The sequence below is a fragment of the Artemia sp. Qi Xiang Cuo genome, chromosome 18 (genome assembly GCF_049724085.1).
Source record: "Artemia sp. Qi Xiang Cuo chromosome 18, ASM4972408v1, whole genome shotgun sequence".
Lineage (NCBI taxonomy): Eukaryota > Metazoa > Arthropoda > Branchiopoda > Anostraca > Artemiidae > Artemia > Artemia sp. Qi Xiang Cuo.
The window spans coordinates 61,118,639-61,136,175 of record NC_142811.1 but is presented as its reverse complement, the minus strand read 5'-3'; the positions used below and the strand labels follow the sequence as shown (position 1 = coordinate 61,136,175).

Below are 17,537 nucleotides of genomic sequence, written 5' to 3'. Positions count from 1 at the left end.
GTGATAAGAGAAGTGGATTTAAAAATAAAAACTATTAAAATTGTTGCCTAGTTGATAACATAATTTAGCCAGGATAAAATTAAATAGGCTAGCGTACATCTCATACTGCCTTTTTTTGGCTCTTTCATAATTCAGAATCAAAATTTATTCTAGGAAAACTCTACTTTAGCCACTTAAGGCTAGCTTGGAAATGGGTTAGGTTAGGAAAAAGAAACTTTCAGGGATGGTTCTGCAATCTGTTGCAGAATCTTGGAATTCTGCGATCTTGGAACGGCTCTTGGAAAGGGATGGTTCTGCGATCTTGGAACGGCACTCTCTCACGATATGCCCAGGTCGATTACAATTATAGCATCTTATTATTGTAGGATTACTTCCATAATTGATTGGTTTGATTGGCTAAAAACGTACTGTTTTCTGCCTAGTGGGTTCTTGTGTTCTATTTCTTTGTGACACTGGGGCATTATCCCTTGAAAAGAAATTGGGAGAATCCTGATCTTCAAGGGAGGCTAGCCTTGTGGTCGACTCACCTACGCTATTTATTTCTGTTTTACTGTGGTTTGCCACAATCGTGTCAATTTTGATCATTCGTCCCACCTCCTGAACTGCAAGATCTGACGTTTGAATATTTTTGGATATTACGATTCTATATAATTTTGGGGGAAGCCCTTCCAAAAAGGCGTGTAGTATGATTTTTTCATACAATTTTCCTGAACCTTTTCCAAACTTTGCTTTTACTGAAATTCGTATATTGTGTAAATATTCTCTCACATTCCGTTTATGGTGAAAGTATACCGTTCCGTATTTCAATTTATGTGTTGAACTAGTCTCAATAAATCTGTCTCTAAACGCTGTTAGTAATTTGTCTACCGTGTTTATTGGGAGGTTATTATCGTCCCCTATCGTATTTTCAATCTGCTTTAAAATTTTAGGGCTTAGCCTCTCAATCTTAGGAGAAGCATACTTATTCATGTTTTTAGCTATGTTTTAGTCATCTCCACAAATTGGGCCAATTGGATATTAATTTTGTCGATGTCTGATTGTCCATCATATTGCGGAGTCGACTTTGTTATTTCTATATTTTTCGCGACCAAGTTTTGATCAAGTAATAATTCACTTATTTCTTCTGCCATCTTTGCGTTTTAAATATTTAAATCAACTCCACAAAATTATACACTCACAATAAATTTACTTTTTCCCTTAACCTATTTAGGGGAGACTACTATCTCCTATGAGATATTCTAAAAGGGTTTCCCTACTATAGCTTAGTGGTTATAGGCCTAGACACTTTTTCTTATAAGTCTGTATCCATCCAATCATTTAAATTTAAATTAAAAAGTTTGTAGCTCAACTAGTACGCATGTTTTCCTCCAAGTTTTCCGACCGCGCCAACTGCAATGGGGGGGGGGTTCAGTTTGATTAACGGGGGCCAACTGCGTCGGGAGGTTTGGCATCTGGTTACTGCGCCACTGGGGGGGAACGGGGGGAGTATAATGAGAGGGTAGAAAAATGACTGCGCCACTCCCTATGGGAGAAAATAAAATATATTAAGTAATAAGTTAGAATTGCCTTGTGGGATCATACTAGGAGCGTAATCATACTTCGTAGAGTTATCAGATTCCTTGGGAGCGTACCGATGGAGACATTTGAACTAGTTATCTACTTTGCGGTGAGATACAGGCATACAAGTAAAACAAACACAAATAGAAAAGTAATGGGTTTATTAGACTTACATTTCATTTATACAGCAGCGTACATATATACGTAAGGCTTCAGTTTTAAACGTACATACAGAATTATCTTTCCTCCGTTCTTTCTATGATCTTAATCATGATAATAATCTGTCTATCATAGAATACCTCGAAAAACACTTTATCACTACTATATAACACGAATCTTGATTCTGTTTGTTCAGAGCTATTTCGCCATTGGCCCAACTTCTCTTGGGGGGCACCCTCCTTCATCCTTATGTTGACAAACTAAGACCATTATGCTGACAAACTACCCAATAGTTTTTTCGCAATATTTTGATCACTAAATGCCCACATTCCTAAGAGAACCTCCAAACTAAGTTTCAAACAATGTCCCACTATATTTTGTCTAATACTTCCGCGAAATTCAAATCCATATCATTAGCTTTGTACTTGCAAAAAAACCGTAGTTTTTTGCTTTTCAAATCTGTCAATAGCGTCTGGAAATGCTCAAGTCTCTTTTGTTTTGTAGAACAAAGAATATGAAGTTTTACAGAGTACAACAAAGTATTCTTGAAATTCTTCAAGCTGGTATTCGAAATTAATCATCTTTTACTTGGTACTTTTTAAAGGGATATTTGGCTGAGAATAAAATGCTGTTTTTCTTTCTCTGTTTATGAATTTAGACGAGAGTTTGAAACTGGATTTAAACTCAATTAGGGGTAGTTTAATTTATATCGGAAGTATTTTTAGAACGAAATAAATTTTTCATATTTTAAGTACATATTATTCACAGTACACAGTCTTTTCTTTCTTCCGGAACGAAAATGAATCAGCTGCCTTCCCAGTCATTTCGTCTAGAATACAGGCTCCAACTTCTTTCGCAGTGTCTGCATCTAAATGAGCTGATTCAGTTACACTGGTAACGAGTTGGAAGAATACTCCATGTTCTCTGAATCGAATCAGGGTTTGCAAAAAGTCTAGGACCGCCTCCGTGTCATCAGTATCTCTCTTCATCAGCCACTGGAGCCTTTCGACGTGTTGATCACTCGTTGAGTAACTCAGGCTAGTCAGACCTTGCATTGAGGCGTTTTCTTCAGCACAGATCGGCATCGAAAAAGCCCATATTAGACGCTGAGTTTGTGTGATCCCCCGTCCACGAGTTAGTCCACCTGTTGTCCTTTAAACTGCGCATTAGAGCTTGCTCAATGACTAGATCCGGTGACAATCCAGCCCAGTACCGATCTCTTCTTCTTATAACAAACTGACCGATTTTGAAACTTGAGTACAGCTGTGGATTGTTGTCTTTCAGGTCAACTATAGTCTGGAGTTGCAGACGAGCAGACTTTGCGATTATGCGATTTGCGTCTTATAACAAACTGACCGATTTTGAAACTTGAGTAGAGCTCTGGATTGTTTTCTTTCAGGTCAACCATAGTCTGGAGTTGAAGACGAGCAGATTTAGCTACTTTTGGCTATCTTGGAAAGGGGTTAGGTTAGGAAAATGACACTTTCAGGGATGGGTCTACAGACTAACTTATGTCCCGGGAAGGTACTTTGACGTACCTACCTGCACTCCTTCCCCCTCTAGAGGGTCCTGACCTTTGATGACCTTTAAAAATCTGTGTGTCATAAAAGTGAAACCTTTCAAAATAGATCTTCTATTTAAATGAAGTACAAAAAAATTGTTTTCAGCTTCACAATTTTGTTCAAACCAAATTTATATGGTTTTAAAGATAAGTAAATACATTTCCTAAATTTGAAAAAGAAACATTGATATGGCTTAAAATTCTACTCAAATAACAGGAATTGCATTTTCAGAACTAAAGCCAGAGAAAAAGAAACTGATAACTGAAAATTAAGGTAAAATGTTTGTCAATTTCGATAGGACCTGTCATATAGGCAAAATTTAGGACCCTCTAGAGGGAGAAGGAGTGGAGGCAGGTACTTCAAAATACCTTCCATGACATACTTTGGCCTTTAGACCCATCCCTGAATGTTTCATTTTCCTAACCTAACCCCTTTACAAGATAGCCAAAAGTAGCTAAAGTAGAATTTTATCTCAGTTTTGTGTTCAAGTAGATTTCATATCTAAAAAGATATATAAAAATAAGGAAATAGAAAAATCCATAGGAAATATATAGTTTAGGCTATATATTTGCACCTGACGGTGATAAGAGAAGTGGATTTAAAAATAAAAACTATTAAAATTGTTGCCTAGTTGATAACATAATTTAGCCAGGATAAAATTGAATAGGCTAGCGTACATCTCATACTGCCTTTTTTTGGCTCTTTCATAATTCAGAATCAAAATTTATTCTAGGAAAACTCTACTTTAGCCACTTAAGGCTAGCTTGGAAATGGGTTAGGTTAGGAAAAAGAAACTTTCAGGGATGGGTCTGCATACTAAAGTATGTCCCAGGAAGGTATTTTGAAGTATCTACCTCCTTTCCATCTCCCACTAGAGGGTCCCTGATCTTTAAAAATCTGTGTTGTTTTTTAAAGTGAAACCTTGCAAATTGGATCTTCTGCTTAAATGAAGTAAAACAAAATTATGTCAGCTTCACAACTTTGCTCAATCCCAATTTTTAAGGTTTTACAGATATACAAATACATTACCTAAACTTAAAAAAAACATAAATATGGCTTAAAATTCTACTCAAATAACAAGGTAATTCAAAATACCTTTGCGGGACATACTTTAGCCTGTAGACCCGTACCTGAAAGTTTCATTTTCCTAACCTAACCCGTTTAAGTCTACTTGTATAAACTATTTTTTAGTAGAAAACTTAATGGTGTCTGTGACCATTATTATAACAAAATCCTTTGTTGTTGGAAGTCTCTGATAGTTTGGACTGTAACTATGCCCACCTTTGAATCCTTCGTCCTAGTACAGGCGCCAAGACCTAAAAATGTGACACCTCCATGACACATCTGTTTCACGCAATCTGAGAGCAGTTTCTAGTCATATCAAATCCGCTGATTACAATTATATCCGGGAATAAGTACCTCTGAAGGGTGCTTAACCCTTAAAAATGACCTGAAATATTAAGTAGTACTATCTAGCAAATTTCACTTGCAGGCCATTACATTTTGGTCCTTTTAGCTGCAACTCAACATAACTGAGCGAAAATGTAAGCAAGTTAGTGATTGAAAAAAAAGAAGTATAAAAGAAAATTGAATAAACTTCCGTTTTTAATTTATTGAGAAATCTTTTATAATCGTTATTGGATATAGATCATAAAATGAAAATAAATTAATAGATAATAAAATCAAAAATTCTTATTTGTTACAAAAATTATTACATTGTACTGAAACAATTAAAATTAATGTAATTGGAAGGGGTCTTAGAGCCTGAAGCAGGATATTGAGTTGGAAAAGGACACGCTTTATATGGAACCGAAAAGTGTTCTCGGTTGGCGGAATATTTTTTTTACCTTTCTTCCGATGAAAGAGATGGACTCGAAAATGATTGAGTGACTTAAAGTCACCAGGCTTCTTACTGTACGCGGCAACAACCAGCTTTCTGCATACCTGCGTCATTTCTTCTTCAAATGAAGCTAAGTTTGAAATGTCACTTTCAATCTTCTTGCTTAAATCAGCCGTAGCTTCCAATAATCCACTCTTCACACTTGCACTCAGGAATGTCTTTTTTCCTTTGGAGTAAAATAAACTGGTCGCAACGCAGCCACTCAAACAATGCAAGAGAGCCAAAGAAAATTGTTTTTTCGGGAAGCTGTATAAACAGCTCAGGATTTTAGTGCTGAGATAGTAAAGTCAGCTGTTGGTATTGTTGAAGCAAAATCACAATAATGTCTGTGTCATTAGCATGAACAATAACTTTTGAACACCAATTCCATAAGCAAGATGCAACATGAAGCACTATGCGAGCTCTGGAATAGTGACAGGATATGAGAGGCAAGAATATGAGAGGATAATATAATAGATATGAGAGGCAAGATGTAGGAAAAAGAGGGACAGAAAAAATAATAAAGGAAAAACGGAAGAATTGATTATATTGAATACAATACAAGCAACCCTCTAGCTTAGGCTGAGTTTGGAACTTCTTACTTTTCTGACTAGTAAGCCCTGCAGCACTAGCAGAGGCAAAGATATAGTAGATCTTCAACATTTAAAATGATCTGATATAGGAGCTGCTCAATGACTCCTGCTGATTTCACCTCTGCCAATGCCATGGGGCACACTGTAGTAAGAAAATTAAGAATGCCCAAACAAAGCCTCAGTTAGATACATGATGGACTCTTGCTATCTTAATTTACAGCAGGCTAATCTTGCTGCAAATTCTAACTGGTATTAGCTTTTCAGGGACTAAAATACTTTATTATGAACCATCATGAGCGCTTCTATTGGAACTCCTTTATATAAACCATGATGCAAGCTAAAACTTTCAATCTTTTGTCTGAACTGTCACAGCAACAACTGCCTGGTAAGAGTGACCCTTGTCCTAAAATTTTAACCTTGAGAACAAATTTCAAACCAAAAAAAATGGAAATGGCAGTGGATCAGATTATTCCACACTTGAAATCACCATTACTGATAATGCTTATCAAAAACTAGCTAAAACTAGCAATAATTGTACTTTTATGTTTACTATGCTTGTCAACAACTAGCTAAAACTAGCAAAAATTGTACTTTTATGTTTACTACTATTGCCCCATCATTTTTTTTTTTTTTTTAATTTTTTTATTTAGCCACGTTTAAAAATTAAATTGAATTTTAAAGAAAAAAATTACCTATTTAAAACAACAGGTCCTGAGCCAAGTTCAACAATAGCTCTATCCTCTTCTTCACTTACATCATAGAGTGTGTACAGGTCATTTAGGGGCTCATCAATGTAGCAAAGAATGACCGCAAATAAGTTGTACAACATAGGTGAATTGCTAACGAGAGATTTCACTGGCACATCTTCTCTTGTTCTTTGATGTGCTATAGTATCTTTTATTTTGGATTTGAGATGCTTCATGAAGTAGAAAAAGCTTTGCCTGTCCTTGTGGCTGAACAAATTTGTAGCTGAAGAGGTTTGGAGTCTTCTCCTCTTCCTTGAAGATGATCTGCCATTATTTGAATCATTGTCTATCATATCATTATCAACCACTGCCTCCAATGAAGGTTCTTCATCATCCTGTGCTGGAAGTTCATCATCTAAAAGGGCAGCATAAGTATCATCATCATTGGTATCATTCTCAGCATCTGACTCTGCAGCAGAGTCATCATCTAATATGGTTGATTTTTCTGAATCAGAGTTCACCATCAACACTGACTCACTTGTACTTTTCACTAGGTTGGACACTTCTCTGCTTAAGTTGCCAACTGAAACACATTCTTTCAAGTAAATGAGTCTGTCTTCACCAACTTTTGTGCTAGCACTTATTTCTACAGATGTGCCATACTTTTCCAGAAGTTTTTTCTTCAGAGTTCGAAAACCCTGTGTTCCCATTGAAAGTCCTGATTTAGAAAGTGCTTCTTCAAACCGAAGTTTCAGCTCACTGGCTGAATAAATTCTCCCATCAAGAAACCTGCAATGTAGTTCGTCAAGTAGCTCACCAGCAATGACCTCCTCCATTTTCAGTCTTTCATCTTTTTCAGTCTGTCTTTTCATGAAGAGCACCATGCACTTTTGATGGTACTTAGCCTCAAGTCTCACTAATGGAGCATCTTTACACCTCATCCACAACTGAGGTTCCAAATTTTTCAGTTTTTCTACCTGCTTCTGAATATTATTCTGCCTTTCTAGAGTTTTATCTGCTTTACATTCATTTCCTTTTTTTGCTGCCTTTTAAGCCACAAAAAAGACAGCATGACTTGTATTCAAAGTTCCCTTCATGTGAGTTACTGTCTCTATGTAGTGTTTGCCTCCTTTTAGATGATAAACACTGTGATTGAGTTTGTTTAGAAGATTCCTGATGAATTTTGCAGGAATAGAATTTCTGGCGGCATACTTTTTGCCAGAACAAGTCTGTTTTAGAAAAGTTAGGCTTTGTAAAACTTTTTCCCGATGCCCTGTAGCCAAATGTGCATGAACAGTTTAATTCCAAGAAGGAAATCACACGTTGAATGTCTGTAACTTTGTAAAGGAGCACTTTGCGTTTCCTGACACAATAGGCATGATTCTGGTTTAAATATTGCATTCTTTGGACTGTGCATCAGTTTCAGGCTTTTTGAAGCAAATTGATCCGTTCTTCTGAAATAAATCTTGTTTCAATACTACTGGAGTAGTTTAAATCTTTTCCTGTTAAATGATATTGTAAGGTCATAATTTATGAATAGAGAAGAATTTAAAAGAAAAGTATATTTTTTAATACTAGATTAAAACATTCTTGCCACTTTTCAGGATACTAAGGCCCTTTTTTTACCATGTAGTGAATTTTGACAGAAATCAATTTTTCTTTAAAAAAAGAACTGATTTGAATAAGATTTTACAGATTTATGAAAAAAGCTCAAAAAAGATATGATTATCATAATTGGATAGAGTATTGATTTTTGAATCAAATGGTATGCTTATTTCTTAGGCTGAGTTCCAACCCACCTACCATGGTAAGTTACCATAGTAAGCTCACACCCTGCAGAATAACATGGTAACAAGTGACCATAAGGTGACACCACTAGATTAATCTTATGACAAACATCACAATAAAGAATTAAACAAAATTTCATCAGAATTTGCTGTTCTTGTGGAAGCAAATAAGTGAATCAAACACTTAATCTTGATCTATTCAATCTTGTAACTGTAACCCCAATACAATATTCTTGCTTTACAGTAAATCTCTGGTATTCCTAAGAAATTGCAAATATTAACTAGAGAAGTTAATATTATACTATGATTTTACTACATTAACTTTGGTCAAAATATCAATTTGGTCTGAAATGTCTTAGCAACAACAATTTACTAGCAAGTGACCTGTGTCCTGTGACCAGTGACCTGTGCAAGTGAACAGTGTATTAAGTGTATAACATCAACAGTAACAAGTTTTTTCCTAAAGACTTGTATTCAAAAAATTTTCCATGCATATTGCTGTCTCTGCAAAGTATTTGCATTGTTTTAATTGACAAGCAATGTGATATAGTTTGGTCTAAAGACTCAGAAGACTTTTGCAGGAATAGAATTTCTGGCAGCACACTCTATGCTAGAACAGGCCTGTTTCAGAGAAATAGTTTTTTTTATAAATTTTTTGCAATGTTCTGTAACAAAATGTACAAGAGCAATTTGATGATAAGAAGGAAATAACACATGAAATGTCTATAAATTTATGTAACGGACCACTTTTAGTTTGCTGACACAATATGCATAATTTTGGTTGAAATACTGTATGCTTTGGACATTTCATTAGCTTCAGGCTTGTTGAAGCTAGTTAATCCATCCTTTTGAAAGAACTCCAAAGTTAAAATACTGTTAGAGCAGAATGAATCTTTTGCCAACTTTATAAATAAAATTAAGCAGAAAAATATACTGTAAAATGCAACCTTAGATTGTAATAATATAACTGTAGATTCAATTGAATCTACTTTTGATTACTAGTACATTTGAAATTGTTAGTGTTATGTATAGTTAAAACGATTCAAGGTAATCAAAAGCCTTTAAAGAAATTTTAGACAAATCTTATAGTTAACAATCCACATTCTATATGGTATAATATAGATTCTATAGTGCACTGTTGAAACAGTGATTAGCGATCCAAATACTGATTGTCTTACTTTACTTCTTGTATGTGTGATGCTCCAAATTAAAATATATGATCAGACCCAAATCATTGATAGAATCAAGACCAAAACAGTATCAAAACTTTATTTGTTTACCATTATTTCTCCTTCTTCTTTAAAGTGCACGCGTCGCATAAGCCTCAAAACAGATAGCGTTACAAACTTGAAAAAAACTGTAAAAAAAAATATATAGAGATATTTTTCATAAACTTAAATTTCATTTCTAAGGGTCAAGAACCCCTTTGAGCTTTCTATTCCCGGGTATAATCGTAACCAGCGTGTTCGATATGACTAGAAACTGCTTTCAAATTGCGTGAAACAGATGTGTCATGACGACCTGAAAATAAGCATCTTTTTGTCTAGTTAAAATGATTCAAAATGTATAGTTAAAACGATTCAAGGTAATCAAAAGCCTTTAAAGAAATTTTAGACAAATCTTATAGTTAACAATCCACATTCTATATGGTATAATATAGATTCTATAGTGCACTGTTGAAACAGTGATTAGCGATCCAAATACTGATTGTCTTACTTTACTTCTTGTATGTGTGATGCTCCAAATTAAAATATATGATCAGACCCAAATCATTGATAGAATCAAGACCAAAACAGTATCAAAACGGTGGAAAATGACATAAAGATGGAAGGAAACTGTATGATTATTACATTATTGGGTAAAATTAGAGATTAAGAGTTTTTAACTATTTGGGTAGGTAGCCTAGTTGAACTAGATGAATAAAACTTCAAGAAACAGATCCAAAGCCTCAGCAATGTCATGGGAATGTTTTTTGAAGTATCTTACTAGCCCCATCACTTTTTCTCTCCAGAGGACACTGAGGTATAAAGACTTAGGGTAATTTTTAATGTTACAAAAGTAAAATCTTCAGATTTAGATTCACACCTCGAAAAAGGCACTAAAAGAGCATTTTGAGCCTTACTTGATCCTTGATATAACTTGAAATTCTGTAGTTATAATAAAAATTGTCCTTTCAAAACTTAGACCCAAAGAAATCAATAGGCTAAAAAGCCAAAACTAAGGTAGATAATTTCTGTCAAAATTTACCTACCTAACTGCTGTTTTACAAGATAGAAAAAAAAACTCATCTATAACTCAGCCTATTGTCAAAAAGAAACGAATTAAGAAAAGAAAAAGGACTGATAATTTCCTATTTAACAAAAGAAATAGGCTAACACTGATATAGGGGGTTCTGAACCTGATAATAGTTGCTTTCAATGAGATAGCTAAGGAGTAATCATACTTTTTTTTCTTCGGAATTTAATACTCTATCCAAATATAATGATTATTCCCAATACTAATTTTCTGTAATAAGTTTTAAACTTTATTTGTTTACCATTATTTCTACTTCTTCTTTAAATTGAAAGCGTCTCATAAGCATTAAACATATAGAGTTAAAAAATTGAAAAAAAATGTAAACAAAAATATAGAGATAGATTTTTACTAATATTTAAGTTCATTTATAATTGTCAAGAACCCCTTTGAGCTACCTAGTCCCGGGGCGAATCGTAATCAGCGTGTTCGATATGACTAGAAACTGCTTTCAAATTGCGTGAAACAGATGTGTCATGACGACCTGAAAATAAGCATCTTTTTGTCTACTGGCGCCCGTACTATCCTGTCAATCATCAATTTTATAAATGCTGGTGCCCCATCAACTTATTCATAAAAAAAACATGTTAATTTTGCTATCTTCTACCAATTAAAGTAGTAACTGCTGCATATCAGTAGAATAGAACCCTTGGTCACATTTCTTGAGGTTTTTAAGAACTGACTAGTCCATAACATGATGTATTGAAAAAAATATGGCAAATACAGTCAAGTAATTCAATGTGAAATCTTAAATTTAAAATTCAGATGAAACCAAAAAAGCAATAAAATTAATTTATGTAGGCTAACAGAGGCACCTAAATTAAAATTAGAAACAATTTACAAAACTTTTTAGGTACAGCACACGGGCATAGGGAAAGGGGTACAGGCAGCAGCCCCCTCCCCCTAAAACTTCAAATTTACGCTATATATTAACAAGAGGTTTTCGTGTGTTCGAATTTTTTTGTTGAATTTTCACCTAGCATAACCCAGTCATACAAAAAGGGCAAACAACTTAGTGCTTGCGTCTGAGAGACCCCACCCTGCCAGTTTAGGGTCAAACTTTTGAATTGAATTCTTAGAACATGGCATTAGTATTATCTAAATGTTGCCTAATGGGATTTCTGACTTTGAAAAAAGGCAGAAAAACTAAAAAAGCATGGGCCGCCTTTTTGCCATATTTGTTTTGAAAGATTGGCAAAAAGTTCGGTATATCCCGGACCATCTTTTTGCTGCGTTTATTTTGAGAGATTGGTGCTAAGTTTGAAATAACCAGACACAAAAGATTAAAATACTGACCTATTATTAATGTAAGTACACTTAAACAGACCATGCCGTGTTGCGGTGCAAGCTGCAACACCTGCAAATTTTTTTTACTTTAGAACCCAAAATCGCTGTGTTGCATGCAGAATTTGGCAAATTTAGAGCTTTAGGAACTGATTGTAGGGGCAACTCTGTACACAAAACTACTCCATGGTATTTAAAAGAAGTTTAATGAAAATAACCAAGAGATATTACCCCTATAACTTCATTTCTCCCCCTCCATCAGAGAAGCGGCTGCCCCCTCCCCACCGAGACAGGATGCTGCCTATGCCCATGGTACAGCATATTGTGATTTTTTTTAAAAGATAAATGTGCGGTAATCTTGCCTTTCAATTTACAGTAGAGGTTAAGGAGCCCATAAGACAGGTTTCCCTTTACATTGAACATGGATTAAAAATTGCGTCAAGTTTACTAATTCTTAAACTACTGAATAAAAAAGCTATACTGTGCATATGCGTAAGTAAATGACTGACAAGGTTGATTAAATCTAAACAACTACATGAAAGAAGATCTTGTCTTATGAACCAATGATCTATATACTTTTCATTTTTAATATCTTGCAACTGGAAATTCAATGTCTTCTTTGCCATTTTTTTATAGGATGGGACGATCCACTATTTCCAGCATTATAACAGAAACATGCCAATCAATTTGGAAAAATTTGCAGCCACTATACATGTACAACGTATTGCCTAGCTGAGAAAAGCGTTTCCTTTGCATAGAAGCAAAAAATTGCATCTTTTGAAAAAAGTTTCAGTTTCTGATCAACTTACAATTTCGAAATAGCGAAATGGCTTCCTTACAAAATTCAACGTACTTGTGTGTTGTTGCCTAATTTGGGGGACAAGTTATTTTCCAAGTGGAAATCCAGAGTTTTTTTGCTATTAGCCTTATTTAACTGAAGTCAATTGAAGTTTTAAAAGTCGCAGGCAAGTGTCATATGAATCGTAGTTTGTGTCATATAAATTGTAGTTTTTTCGCGCATTCTTATTGAAATCTAATTTTTTGGTACAGTCGGATTTGCTTCTAAACTGCATAAGCTTTTGTTGTATCTTCCAACGTATGAGAGCGGTAAGAAAACCAGTTGTTTTGCAGTGAATATACACAGAAAATTATGTGAATAAAGGCAGTCTTAGGAAAGTATCCAGGGACGACCTATATGAACACTTATCCAATTGTCACTCAAACTTTGTCAATTGTCCATTTTAAGTGAGTACCAATAAATTAATTGTTTATTATGATTTTCTTGTTTATATTGCGAGATGTTAGACAAACCTCTCGTGAATTCTAGGTAACGCTCTCATTGGGAATCAGAATCACAGAGTACCAAAGTATTTCTAAACCCTTAGTCCTTTATCTCAAGATAGAGGTAACAAAACTCAATCAGATCCCATTTGATTGAATTAATGGGGGAGGGATTCAAACCCTATATTCTGCTACTTCTCACCGAAAATTAATAATCAGCCTTAATACATAAAAAACCCATTAAGTGAAATTTAAACTTTAAAATTATAAAGACCCCCCGTTTCATTTGGCGCAGCCTTAAATAAGAGACATTCACGAGAGGGACTGACAACCGACGGTATAAGAAAAATTAGTTTTATTTATTTTGCCATAAGTATTTATTTTAGTGTACCTTACAATTTATTTTTAGGAAATGAATAGACCCTTACCCAAATAAAAACACCCATAAATAACCTTTCCAAAAAAGGTAGGCACAACATATTTTTACTAAAATGGCACTAGAACAACAAGAACTACTACAGGCTCAACAATTAAGTGCAACTTCGGTAGAAATTGCAAAATCCCTCCCGGAATATGAAGGGGACACAGACGTTGATCAATTCAATATTCATTTAGCCCAATTTGTGGCAGTGACGAACGTTGATTCAAAAGTATTAAAAACATCCTACTCCTAAGATTAAAAAGCCGAGCACTTACGTTTCTGAAAGAAATTGAATTATTAATAGGTACAGAACCAAACTCATCAATAAACTCGGTAGAACTACTACAACAGGCATTCCAAAAAAGATTCATTGACACAGGTTCTTTGAACAAATTAAAACATGGGATAGTCACATTCGAAGAAAAACAAAATGTAAGAGAATACCTACATAAGATTAGAATCTCGACAGAGGCACGATTTGGCCGGGAGAGGGAGAACTATATGAAAAAATAGTACTTAATGCTTTCAAACAGGGACTCAACCCTAAGCTTTATCGTCTATTAATTTCCAAAAATATTGAAGACTTGGAATTCGCGGTTCAGGAGGTCGAGAGGGCTTGTGAAATTGAGAACATTGTCTTACAACATCAAAAATTATCAATCACGTAGAAACAAAAGCACCAAAAACCTCAAGAGATCCCTCCCTGTGATTTTTTTCACGAGAACCATCGCCAAAACCTAACCTAACTAGAAATAAAACTTCACCAAGGTGAAGATTGGTACGTTTTTCAGAAAATAACCAATCCAGACCAACAACAATGACCAACCAATAAAGTGCAATGCATGTAATCGCATAGGGCACATTGCGAGGACCTATTTTTCAAACAGTATTAAATAAAAAATTGTTCAGGAAAACAAACAATAGTGGGTACGGTATGAAAGGCAATAGAGGAAATACCTCCATAACCAGAGGTAGAAATAACAATAACCAAAATCTCCGACGCAATACGTCACAACACCGCGGGAGAACTAATTACCCAAGAAGTAATTGGAATACTAAGGGCAACTATGTAAACAGAAGAGATAAAAATGCCAATGCTAATTGGCAGAATAACCAGAATAATGAAAATAGAATAAATGAACGTTCTACACCAAATAACTGGGCACCCCAGGGAAACGACACAAGCCTCCAAAACCCATAAGACCTAATTTTGGCGGCAGAATATTTTATAGGTCTCCAAAAGTAATAATAACATCTTTAAGTGCAGAAAATAAAAAAATATTACCAATATTTAACAATTTTAGTGTTGCAAATATTTATTTTAATGCCCTAATAGACTCGGGAGCCACAATAAATGTAATAAACAAATCCGTGTTTAATGCTTTACCCAACCATATTAAACAACGAATAAACTATTCATGTCATAACCTATCAAGCGTGACAGGACATAATTTAGATGTTAAAGGCTTTATATACCTAACCATATGTAAAGATAATAGAAGTTTCCCTACCAGGTTCATTATCTGTAAAACTTTCCCTTATGAAGTGATAATAGGTTCAATTTTTTCAAAACAAACAACATACTATTGGACGTTGCTAATTCAAAATTCATATATCCATCGGAAAAACGGGTTAGAGTGAATAATATACAAAACAATTCAACAAAGGTAAAAATAATTGATATGACAGAATACAGAGAGAAAAAAATTCAGGAAATTACCAATTTATGGAAAGAAATAGTAAGAATTGATCCCTCTAATAATAAACATAACGATATTGTTTTAAATTCAATAAATACAAAAACCTCTAAAAAATATTACGGATTCTTAGTACGTAAAACCAAAATTCTACCAAAATAAAGGCAGAAAGTTCAAATGTCACAAATGATTGAACCAATTAATGATCAAAACGAAATTTGGATTGCTTCACCAATAGAGGATATCCCTAAAAATTTAGCATGCGAAAGACAAATTTTAAATTATAAAAAGGGAGAAGGTTACATTTGGGTAACCAATACCCATGAAAATGATGTAATAAACTTAAAAACGGGAACATGTCTGGTAGAGATACAAGTTGTGTCAGACGTAGACGCAAATAATTGGAAGAATCAGGGATAAACCTAGTGAATAATATACATACACAAAAAACAAATACCCCCTATCGAAAACCCAACTTTTGAAAGAATTTGATTTAAATCATATCACTAGTATTCCGCTAAAGCAAAAGTTATGCAAATTACTTTGGGAATTTAAAAGTTTTTTCAACATCCGAGGATGACACAGGTCTAATTCCATTCTACGAACATGCAATACAAACTACGGGATTACCGGTTGCAAAACAACACTACCATATCCCATACAAACATAAGGAGTCTCTTCTAAATAAAATCAAGGAACTCAAAAGAAATGAAATAATCAGACCCAGCATTAGCCCTTATTCTGCTCCTATGATCCTTGTACCCAAAAAGAATAATGACTTTAGATTAGTTGTAAATTACAGAACGTTAAATAAACAAGTAGCGATAAATCCCTTATTCCCAGAATAGATGAAATCTTGGACTCGATTAAAAAAATATATATTCACCTCCCTTGACTCAGGGATACCATCAAGTAAAAATAGCGGAAGGCGAGGTATACAAAACAGCATTCTCTGTAACAGAATACGGTTCTTATGAATACTTAAGAGTACCCTTTGAACTCAAAACAAGTTCAAGTGCATTATGCGGACCCTTGTTTCATGTACTAAGGGGCCTAAATAACATAATCCATTTCGTGGAGGATGTAATCTGCATGGATAAAACCCTGAATACTATTTGATTACCCTATCCAAAGTATTCGAAAAATTCAGAGAAGGAAATTTAAAATGCAGGCCAGAAAAAGTAAATTTGTTACTAAATAAAATAAAATTTTTCGGTGTAGTGGTGACGCAGGCTCAAATAGCCCCAGATCCAGAAAAAATAAAATGTGTAGTGAATCTCAAGCCCTCCCTAATTATAAAACAGTTGCAGGGTATCCTGGGACTTTGTGGTAACTTTCGAAGATTTATACGAAACTATTTTCAGATGGCTAAGCCCCTAATTGACCTTACTCGGGGAAATCCACAAAAGATTACTTGGTCAAAAGAAGCTCAAGATTCTTTGGATTGTCTGAAAAAGGCACTCGTATTCTGAAGTCGCGACCAAAAATAAATAAAAAGGACTTGCTTTAGTTGTTTCTGAATAAGCAGTATTGATTATGTTGGTTAAATAAGGTAAGAATTGATCCCAGTCATTCCTGTTGTTTTTTGTATAAATACTTAATACATTTGAACATATTTTATGCCTATTTTCTATTTTAACATTAGCTTGTGGATGATAAGGAGATGTCACCAATTTCTCTATGTTAAGAAAACTCATTAAGTCTTTTGTAACTTTTGAAACAAAATTACTTCCGTAACCTTGTTTGGAATTCCAAACTTTAAAAATAATTTCGCTAACGCCTTACTCGTGGCGTACGTGCCTTTATTCTTTAATGTTTTTGCAACAGTAAATCCGGAAAAATGATCTATAACTGAAAGAACACAAGTATGGCCCCTGTTGGAAACAGGTAAGCCTCCACTAGTTCCATACAAATCAAATGAGACAATATCGAAGGGGAACCTCGCCACCGGGACTCTTCTTATTGGGGGGTTAGGTTAAGCTTGGGTTTTTTTAAGTTACACGTTTTGCATTTACTTACAAAGTCTTTAAGTTTTGTCAATGCCGATGGGACATAGAAATATTGTTTTAATTTATGGAAAGTTTTAGTTATCCCTAAATGTACACCTATATCTGAATGAAAATATTCAAAGGCAGGTATTTATAAGTTTTGAGGTAATACAGGTATTACTGAAGTTTGGTTTCTATTTGCGTCAGCAGTCACAATTCTGCATAATATTTCTTCATCAAGATCATAATAAAAGATATCTATTTCTTTTCCAAGATTTTTGAATTTATCCTGTAGCACATCATCATTCACAAAATAATTAATAAGTGCTAGACATATTTCATCCTTATTTT

The 17,537-nt window shown here is 34.4% G+C and overlaps 1 protein-coding gene across 1 annotated transcript in view; it reads right to left on the bottom strand.

Moving 5' to 3' along the window:
• LOC148941741 (uncharacterized) overlaps positions 1 to 7,884 on the bottom strand; it is a 72,852-nt gene extending 64,968 nt beyond the window's left edge. The window contains exon 1 of the mRNA XM_089104269.1: positions 6,443 to 7,884. Coding sequence (XP_088960395.1) covers positions 6,443 to 7,377 — 935 coding nt within the window. The 5' untranslated portion in view covers positions 7,378 to 7,884. The remainder of the gene's footprint in view (positions 1 to 6,442) is intronic.
• Between the last annotated feature and the right edge of the window lie 9,653 nt (positions 7,885 to 17,537).